Source organism: Leptonotus elevatus, chromosome 17 (assembly GCF_054856555.1).
Source record: "Leptonotus elevatus isolate MCC_2025b chromosome 17, RoL_Lele_1.0, whole genome shotgun sequence".
In the NCBI taxonomy this organism is placed as follows: Eukaryota; Metazoa; Chordata; class Actinopteri; order Syngnathiformes; family Syngnathidae; genus Leptonotus; species Leptonotus elevatus.
Window position 1 is genome coordinate 15369002 of NC_141255.1, and position 10611 is coordinate 15379612.

The 10611-nt window shown below is 42.7% G+C and overlaps 1 protein-coding gene across 1 annotated transcript; it reads left to right on the forward strand.

The window, feature by feature from the left end:
* Window positions 1–471: 471 nt before the first annotated feature.
* Window positions 472–10103, forward strand: tmem168a (transmembrane protein 168a). The gene is made up of 6 exons (XM_086058088.1): window positions 472–606; window positions 1041–1955; window positions 2205–2480; window positions 4246–4388; window positions 6743–7020; window positions 8671–10103. Exons 2-6 carry the CDS (start codon window positions 1122–1124, stop codon window positions 9219–9221), a joined length of 2082 nt encoding a protein of 693 aa, XP_085914214.1. The 5' UTR covers window positions 472–606; window positions 1041–1121; the 3' UTR covers window positions 9222–10103.
* Window positions 10104–10611: the final 508 nt, after the last annotated feature.

The following is a 10611-nucleotide window of genomic DNA, read 5'->3' on the forward strand; positions in this document are numbered from 1 at the left end:
AACAAATAATAGATTGTCAGGATAAATTAATACAATTTCATGAAACAATTTGGGTTTTAAATGGAAGTCAGTGCAGCACAGTGCTTCTGAGATGTATAATGGGACCCATTCCAGTTAATATAATAAATTGGAATACAAAAGAATTTGAGGTACAAATGTCATGGTAATAATCAAAGTCAAATAAATATGTTTCACAGTATAAATTTATTATTGCACCTTCAGAAAGCATATCCTTTATTTATAATAAAGAAACAGCGAATTATTATAACAAAAATAATAGCTAAAATGCCCGTGTATCATTATTATAAAATTATTATTATTATTATATATTTTTTTCATTCTTCTTCTTCTTCTTCTTCTTCTTCTTCTTCTTCTTCTTCTTCTTCTTCTTCTTCTTCTTCTTCTTCTTCTTCTTATTATTATTATTATTATTATTATTATTATTATTATTATTATTATTATATGTAAATATTTCTTTTCTAAATTTGTTGAAATAAACGTTGGTCCGTGGTCGAAAGGAAAAGCGAACCTTGTAATGTTTGACCCTCGCGCATTGCTGTAGTTTAGAATCCGGAAGTACGGCTTCCTTCATTTACTCTCTAACATGTAAGTTTCATTTTAAGATAAGTATTGTATTGTATAAAGGATTTTTCTAATAGTTGAAGCGGTTGACTCCGTCATGTGTCCTAACGCTTTTTCTCCCTGTGTCTGCATAAAAAGCAGTGAGTTAGCTCAGGGCGATTGGCAAATCAGCCTTAGCGTATGCTCATGTTAGTTAGCATTCAGCTAAGTTCCACTGGACTGCCACATAGCCAGAAAAATGTCAGGAGCTGCAGCACGCTGGCCATCTAAATGTCCAACTCTTCCGAAACTACTGTTCTTGACTAATCTTATAGGGTGTTATGTTATGTTATGTGCTTGCCACGTTGTTTTAGTTTCAGCACGCGTAGCAAATCTAATGTGAAGTTGTGTTACGAAAATAAAATATACTTAAAATGCGAATGAGTTGTATGTAACGTGTGCTCTCTTTTTATCCTCAGGGGGTGATTTATTACTTAATTTTATTACACAAAAGGCTTGCTGGTATTCAAACCATCAGCTGCATTTGGGTACTGTCAGCCATGGCTCACGACGAAGAGGAAGAGGAACTGACAGTGGAGGAGCACAAGGAGGTGGACATGATCACATCAATACGTTGCTTGGGTTACCTGTCAAGCCTCAATCTCCTGGTGGCGGTGTGCATCGGTATGTACCTGCGCTGGGAGGTGACGAGCGAGCCGATGATCCTTGTTATCTTCATCCTTGGTCTTTTCGTCCTGGGCATTGCGAGCATACTCCACTATTACTTTGGCATGGAGCAAGCCAGCCTGAGCCTTTTTCATCTCTGGTTTGGCTTCTTGCTTGGTCTCCTGTGCTTCCTCAACAGTCCCGCCTTGGATTCCAATGTCAAGGAAGTGGTTGCCAACTATCTCCTCTTGGCCAGCGTGGTCATGAAGGCAGTATGGGCCGCTACGGAGCGAATATGCCGCTCTATCCGCTACAAACCCGTCTTGTTGAAGTCCACCGAGTTCCTCGAGCTGCTGGGGTTTGCCATCGCCAGCACCACCATGCTTCTCGACAAATCAGTCGCCATCATCGGACTTGTGGTCGCTCTGGGCGCTCTCATCGTGGACTTGAGAATTAAGTCACTACTGGCTTTGCCCAACCTGGTCAGCTTTGCCCTGGTCACCTCGCTGGTGTTTTTCCAAGCCTTGGGCATCGCGGCCAACCCCTTCGCTTTAGGGTGCTACTTGGGTCGGCTGCTGTGCGAGCCCGTGTTGGACGTGTACTTCAGCACGCTGGGTGCCACAGAGCGCTGGATGCCGGTGCTCACTTTGGGGAACATGTTGAGGAGGCTCTCCCTTCTGCCATTGAGCCTGCTCGAGCTGACCTTCATCTGCGTGGCTGCTTATAAGGTACAACCAAGAGGTTCAGGAATTTTCATGATTCTTTATGTGAATCAATCTACACGAGTCAAAATCAGGGCTGAACACATTAATCAAATTTCAGTCAACATCGCAGTCTAGTACAATGCATTTGGGAATTAACAACATCAGCTTAGTTTAAATAGGTTGGTATGCTTTAGTTTATTTATATACCTGCAAATAGAATATATAGATATTATATTATATATATATATAGATAAATATTTTTTTCTTCCACAGCTCGGCCACTTGGAACTGTGGTACTTGGTGATCCCAGGCTTCTGCCTCTTCGGCCTCTTTTGGTCCATCTGCCATGTCATCCTCCTCATCACGATGTGGGGCTTCCATACCAAGCTGAGCGAGTGCCAGAAAGCCTGGCAGGCGCAGCGTTCCAGCAGCCGCAGCTTGGAGCAAGTCATGGCCTCCAGAGGCATCCGACACTTTTGCCTCATTTCCGAGCGGCTGGTGCTCTTCAGCCTGCTGTCCACGGTCATTCTGGGTGCCGTATCCTGGCAGGTAGGAAACTAAGAACAAACTGGCAACTTTTATGATCAACATTAGCTATTAGCATTGTTCTATCCCAGTGCGGTGTCGGCGTGACATCAGATAAGCGCCTCCTATAGGAGAGGATCAGGTGGAATGATTTAGTGATATTTTGCCTGACTTATTTACAGGTAGCGGCAGTAGGACAATGAGGGAAGCCCTAATAAATGCGATGTGTCAGTGTCCCAAACTTTTGGATGTACGACACAGTGACGTGTTTAAGAAGACACTGCTCCCTTCTCAGCCTGAAATATATCTCAAGGCTGTCTTGGGGGAACTATAGCTCACGAACAAGATTAAACTCTCCAATTTCTCGTCTTAACCAGCCAAATATGGGCATGCTGGCTTTTGTCTTTCCGTACAGCTGCGTAACCCTTTCATTTGAAAAGGACTTATGGGCTCCAAATATCGGTTATCAGCCTTCTTGAATACTAATAATCGGAATCTGTATCAACCCTGGGAAAAAAATACATCGATTATTTTTGCCACTTCGGAATTGATCAGCATTCTGCAAAACAGCAGCAGGCATGTGGTGAAATCAACACGTCCGCTTGAGAATGCTAAATGAGACTGCGTGCCAAGTGACTCATGAAATTGATTTTACTTATAGTGAAACAACTCTAAAGTTTGTTGTTGTTGTTTTTACTTCACTTTTTGGCCCTTTCTCCCATCACGTGTGTGACATTCACACAACAATGCTGTTGTTCGTCAAGCTCCAAGCTTGGGCAATAATAATCGAGGCAAATGTGCTGTGTCACGTGTGTGATGTGATGTGTCAACAGAATTGTTGTCAGTAGTGTTAAGTTTGTCAACGAAAACTAAACACAAATAATTTTATCAATGCACATTTTTTACCGGACTAAAACCCTCTTCAATAAACAATAACTGAAACTAAATCAGTATGCATTGATGACGAAAATATACTTCACTTAATAAAAACTGGACTAAAATCTATGGACATTTTAGTCCATAAACAAAAACAAGACAAAAATGATGTGATTTTGTAAAATCTTGTCTCTGCTAATCTATCACTGTGACACTGCCATGTGACACACAGTGACACACCCCCTTTCAAATCTGCAGCTAGCGAATGCAACATGCACAAACACATGGGACAGACAGGAGGTGGATTCTCAGTGAAAGGTTAAAAAAATAAAATAAATTATAGTTATAATGTAGCATTAATCCAACGGCTATAATGTTCCAACAATAATGTTAATTCGACCGCTAACTAATGCTGGCTAACTTACTAACTCATAGCATGGACTGGCCACTTCACTAAAATGATTGTCCTGACTAAAACTAGACTAAAACGTTGACAGTTTTTGTTGACTAAAACTGGACGAGTAAAATTATGTTTTCTTGGACTAAAATAAAGACAAAATTGCTAGATTTATAGTCGACTAAATATGTTAAAAAGTAACAAGCATGATTAAAACTGGACTAAAAGTAAAGTGAGACTGAATTTAAAAATGGCTGATAGAATTAACACTAGTTGTCAGATGGGAGAATGACCCATTTTCATTCTTAAAGCGTTTTGTTTTGGGTGTTTAATCATGTTGAGACAGTCTTAACAGTGCCTTGCGTCTCTTCTCGCATGATCCTGCATTCGGTCCCGTGTTGCGTAACTATCTTGCAGACTGTCACCACCAATTAAGCGCCTGTGATTGCTTCTGCGCAAAGCGCAAGTGACAAATGGAAGGAAGTGACTTTGCGGCTCTCTGTTCTCTGCATGCAGCCGGCCAATGGTCTTTTCCTCAGCGCGCTGCTGATTGTGCTCCCTCTGGAGTCGTTGGCCCACGGGCTGTTCCACGAGCTGGGCAGCTGTCTCGGGGGAACCTGCATTGGCTACGCCCTGGTCATCCCCACCACGTACTGCAGGTAGGATTTCGAGTTAACAAATGTTTACACGTCGGTGGAGCATTTTACAGGCTTTCGTAAATATGATCTCCCATCTCAACTCCCATCTCAGTTAACGCAAAACCAACTAGATAAATAGGCCAATAACGATGCATAAACATGCCGCTAATGTTCGGCCCCTAAAGGGATCATTCTGGCGCTCCCCGTGCAGAATACTAAATCGTGCAGTGGTTAGCCATTAGCCGCCGCCACTCCCAGTTTGCTCTCAGCTGGCCTGGCATCTTTTTTTAATAGGCCAGTTAGTTTTGATGATCTCCTCACTCGCCTAAAGTGTGGCAGCTCGCCGTCATATATAAATGATCAACATCACCAAACAAGCCAGTGACTCTCGTGCCCCCTGTGCGTGGAACCTTTCCGCGTCAATCTCCCGTCCCGCCGCCGCTCTGCATTCGAGGCTGCACGCGGCTGGCCGGGCCCACGGGGATGACTGGGGGCATGATGAGAATGCAGTGGTGTGTAATAGGCAGTTTGATGGCTGCGGATTGTGTTGCCACAATGACAAGAGCCCCACAGGGAGATTATAGCAATCGGGGTGAGAAGGGGAGACCGGAAAAAAAAAAAAAAAAAAACTCGGGAGGGTGCGGCGGCGGAAACACAATGCGAGGCTGTAAAGCAAGTAAGGAGGGACAACATTTTGACAGAAGGGAGGGGTTCAGAGGGAGGATAAAAGAGAGAGACGGGAAGATGCAACGTGAATCTCAAATGAACAAGCCTTTGCTCCCCTGGGTGCGATAAGATCGGAAAAGATTAGATGAGCTCGCCAAGTCGCGGCCAGGGTGACCACATGTCAATACTGCACTGTTTGTCTTCAATCCATTGCATACAACATAGATACTATTTAGCATTAGCATTAAGCTCGTGGACTGGAAGCTTGTGTGTGTGTTTAAAAATGCACGAAGTGTAATTCTTTGTTTAATGTTTACTTTGAGAGTAAAACGGATGATAAAAAAAGAAAAGGTTACTAGCTGAGATCACTGCCACGCTACAGTGCTAAAATTGGTTAAACAACACAATTGATCCCGAAAAAAATTGTAAGTCAATCTTATCCCGGGGCGCCACTTTTTTTGTTGTTGCACTTTTCAGACAATATTTAACTCATTTGCTCCCAAAAACGTATAAATACGTTCTATTTTAAATGTTTTAAGTGCTCCAAAGACGCTTTTAATGGGGGGTTTTATGCTAGAGCATACAGAAGGCTTTGATGCAGCCTCTGAACTGCAGAGGACAGTTGAAGAAATGGTAGTTATTACAAAAACGGCCAGCAGTATAGCAGAAGAGATCAACCAGGGCTATGTTGAAAAAAGCTCATTTACCCACAGTTTTAAACAGATTTGTGAATACTGATGAAGCTTAACTATATTCTAATGCTAATTGCTGCAAAACGGAAATAGATAGAAATATACTTTTTTTCTTGATGAAAAAAGAGAGTCTAATCTTTCTTTTGGTAGGTTACGTGTTTTTATAGCAATAGAATAATACAATATTCTGTGGGCCTAGCAAAATCAGTCCAAATCCAGTAAAACAGCCAGTAGTGAAGGAAATTGCGTCAGTGAAAATGGCTGCGAATGAATGAGTTAATAGGGCTGGGCAATTATGGAAAAAATAATAATCACAATTATTTTGATTCATATTGAAATCACGATGAATAAACACCATTATTTATTTAGTTCAAAACTTAGTATCAATTGAAAGAACAACCAGACAACCATTTGGCACATTAATCATTTTTTGTTGATTATAATGGTAAGAAGCCAAAATCAAAGTCACCTTTAAATTTCGGTTAATTGCCCAGCATTAATGTCATAATTCATGTAATCTATTCATCCGTAGCCTTTGTGAGTGTTTATTACACAATTTATGTAGTTGACTGACGAAAGCAACTCAGGAAACATGGATGGGTCACTTTAAAGGAATGAAAATGTCCTCATATAGTGCAAACCCGACCTTCACATGTCCTTGTAAAGGTGATGTCGAAGGTGATGACGGGGTCGCCAGGCGTAATATAACAACACCCGTTAGACAGATGTCTGGAGTGAGGGCGTGAGGTATCACCTCTATCCGCTTGGTCATGAATAACATCAAGCCAGCAGATTGAGGTGGAATGTATGGCCGTGTGATTTGCAGCCAGCCTTGACTTTGCGTGCGCGTCAGTGTTGCACACGCAGCTGCCATCCACACACACACGTTTCCATAAAATTACTTTGCCCTCGACTTTGCTTTTCAATCTCGGTTGTCGTCAACATGCTCCTGATGCAGAACACAAAGCCACTTGAGTGTTTTTAAGATATCAACTCTTTCCCCACTCGCCGGTTCAGTGCCGACGGCCAGCCCACCCTACTGCCCCCGGAGCAGGCCCAGCAGTTGAACCTGCGCTCTACGGGCATGTTGAACAACGTGCAGCGGCTCTTCTCGCACCACATGATCCAGACGTTCGGCTGCGACTACTCGGCCAGCGGCACCAGCCTGGAGACGCTGCAGGCCAAGCTGCGCAACTTCCTGGAGTTACGGACGGTGGACGGGCCGCGCCACGACACCTACCTGATCTTCTACAGCGGGCACACACAGAAAGAAAGCGGAGCCTGGGCGCTAGCTGGTGAGACACATCGGGGGGGGTTAACGTAGGGTTGGCAAAACTGGGCAGCACGGTGAACTGTTGGTTAGCTTTTTTTTCTTCAAATTGGCAATTTAATATGTAATAGAAATCTTAGTAATAGAAATCTTAAGCAGTTAAGCCGTTAAGCATCTTTTTTTCTTCAGAAGACCAAAAAAACCCGACTTATTCCCCTCCACACTCCACACACTTTGAGATTGCCTTCACCCTGCAAACGGCATTTGCATCCCACTCCGCTTTGCATTTTCTCCCTCCTCCGTCATTCATTCACAGGCTGATTTGTCACAGTCCAGACAAGTGAGCCAAAGGAGTTGAAATTGCTGTGAAGGACACAAGCCCAGTGAAGGATTCTTGGAAAATTGCGGATGCTCGCCAATGAAAACTTGACACGCTGCCTTTGGACAAAAATAATTAAAGCTGTCTTTATGTCGGCATCCTAAATAATCATTTACCTACATGGCTCCACAGATCATGCCCTTAACTCACTCAACTGAGTTCGCTCTGTGCTTGTAATCTGTCATTTTGGCCGCCCCCATTCTGTTCAAGCTGGCCATGTTTGTGCAGTTTAAGCGTCTGCCGTGGTTAGACGGGCAAGTGAAAGTTGACAGATTTGATCCACGCAGAGACATTCTGTCCATCATAAGTGTCACGCTGAAATGTCCTTGAACCACCAACACCACGACTCTTAATCCTCGGTATTTGTGGGGGATGACGGCAGGGGGAAAAAATATGCAGCCTCTGAATTTGAAGGGAATGCTTGAAGCAATGGTATTTATTACAAAAACGGCCAGCAGGTGGCAGCAGAGTACAAGAGATTAACCAGGGGCATGTTGCAAAAAAGATCTTACCCCCACAGTTTTAAACAGGTTTGTGAATAATAATGAAACTTTGCTATATTCTAATGCTAATTGCTGCAAAATGGAAACACAATATTTTGTGGGCCTTGCAAAATCCATTAAAATCCAGTAAAACATCCGGGAGCAAAGGGTGTTGCTTCAGTGAAAATGGCTGGGAGTCAATAAGTTAAAGGGGAGGTCAACCCCCAAATTTTAGTTTGACAATAATATGTTCTATGCAGCCCCACTAGTCTAAATATGGTATTCTGGTTAACTTATTTGCTCCCCAAAACGTATAAATACGTTCTATTTTTAATATTACCACGCTCCCAAAGACGTATTTATACGTTTTTACAAAAGCGGTCAGCAGGTGGCAGCCGAGTAGAAGAGATCAACCAGGGCCATTTTGCAAAAAGTTGATATCCTATATAACAGATTTGTGAATAATGATGAAACTTAGACATATTCTAATGGTAATTGCTACAAAATGGAAATAGATTTTTTTCCTGATAAAAGAAGAGACTCTAATGATGTTTCTTTTGGTAGGTTCCATGTTTTATAGCAATAGAACACAATATTCTGTGGGCCTTGCAAAATCCATTAAAAGCCGGGAGTGAAGGGAATTGCTTCAGGGATAATGGCTGCGAGTAAATGAGTTAAAGGGGAAGTCAAACCCGCCAAAATGTTGACATTAATATGTTATATGCAACCCCACTAATCTAAATATGGTATTCTGGATAATATTGCGTTAGTGGAATATGAGTTAAGCAGCAAAATCTCACTGTTTTTTTCATAGGAGGAGAGAGTCTTCATCTTGGCCAGCTGTTGGAATTGTGGAAGGAGAAGAATGCAGGCCACTGCTCTCGTCTCATCCTGGTCCTGGACACGGAAAACTCCCTCCCCTGGGTCAAAGAGGTACGTAGGTTAGATGGGGTCTACGTAGCCGTGCAAACGGCCGAGCTGTCCGCCGCCACGCCCGACCCAGAGGCGGGCGATGCCCCCCTACTCGGGGACTTCACATCCGAATGGGTGGAGTTCAACTGCAACCCAAACAGCGACACACAGTGGTCGGAGAAGGGACGCAGCGTGGCGGCCGTCTACGGCGTGTCAAAACGCTGGAGTGACTACACGCTGCACCTTCCCACCGGCAGCGACGTGGCCAAGCATTGGAAGACCCACTTTCCCAAAGCGACCTATCCCATGGTGCACCTCTCCAACTGGTGCTGTGGCCTCAACCTGTTTTGGTTCTGCAATGTGTGTCTGCGCTGCTTCAGGAGGTGCAAACTGGCTTGGTTCCCACCTGCTGTTTTGGACACTGGGCAGGGCCTTAAACTGGTGCACTCATAGATGTGCTTCGGGGACACTTGGACTAGTTGAGCACCTTTAAGCACATACAATATTGTATGTGTGGATACAGACATAATGCAGTCATGTCACTCTAATAACCATTGGGTCAAAATATGTTTGGGTTATTGACTCAATCCAAAGATGTGGGTACACCTTCAATAATTTGCTAAGCCAATTGAGTGATTGTAAGACATGTTTAACAAAAGATGCGATTCAAGAAAAAAAAATTCATTTGTTTAACATTATTGAAATATTATTTTTCTTGAGCAATTTCCTTTGGTTTAATTTTTTTTGCCTATTGTTTTTGCTTCTAGTGCCTTCCCATTGTGTAGGTCTTCTTTTTGTACTATTTGGCCTTTTTGTTTCTACATATAATATACTTTTTGGACATGTTAATACTACAGCTCGCGCACTACAGCATTGGAGAATGTGTTATGGCAACGGGAGTGGCCTCTAATGACGCCTGCTTTGAAATATGTGACGTAACCGCTTAGCAGACCGCATAGTCTGTGCTGTCACTTTCAATCCAAAACGCCGAGATGTTTATTTTCTTGTCATCATGGCTGACGATTTTCTCCCAGTAACTGCAAAAAGTGAGACATGTGACCAACATATTACATGATTATTGTGAGCAGTGTAAATAATAGTAATGATAATAATGTCAAGTGAAATAAAAAATAATATGATTAGCATACTTAATTGGCAGTAATATGCCCACAATTGTTTTCTATTCTATTGCCTTGCTAATACCCAATATAAACTTAATATAATGTAGATAATTTTGCAGCAATGTGCTTCTTCCGTGGTGTCTTTCATAATTCAAATTAGTGCCTCTCTGGCGTTATGTCACAACAAAACATAATAAAGGCATTTTAACATTCATATTCATTGTGGTTCCAATGTGATGGAATTGCACATGCAACAATTGATTAACTATTTTAGCCTGGGAAATTAAGGACGAATTGACAGATTTCCTTCTGAATGCAGTAATAATAAAAAATAAAAATGGGGTCCCGTATGAGTAGGGAGGGGTTCTTTTTCATTCCATCTCCTGTAAGCTGCAGCCTCAGCAAATGGCAGCAAAACATACAGTGCAGTTGTGGATACGCCAACAATCATTCACCACAATATTAGATTACAGACCAGATTCATCTCCCAAACTGGATTAGGTAATAAAAAGAGCCCTCTCGAGGCCCAATGAGGATGTGCTGAGTCAGAGGCGGCTGGTCACATGCACGCATGTGTGTAAACACACACTGCTGCACACGCCGTCTGTGGCTAATCACTTGTCACGCAGTGTTAGCTTCCAATACCGGCAAAGTGACGCAACGCTTGACTGCGGTTGTTTGAGGAAATAAATGTGCTTTTATGGGCTTTCTTCTCTCTCTCT

Excerpts from the sequence above, each read along its gene's own strand:
- tmem168a (XM_086058088.1), top strand. The coding sequence starts at position 1,122 with ATGGCTCACGACGAAGAGGAAGAGGAACTGACAGTGGAGGAGCACAAG. Across the intron at positions 1,956-2,204 it reads TCTGCGTGGCTGCTTATAAG|CTCGGCCACTTGGAACTGTG; the intron begins GTACAACCAAGA and ends TTTCTTCCACAG. Across the intron at positions 4,389-6,742 it reads ATCCCCACCACGTACTGCAG|TGCCGACGGCCAGCCCACCC; the intron begins GTAGGATTTCGA and ends TCGCCGGTTCAG.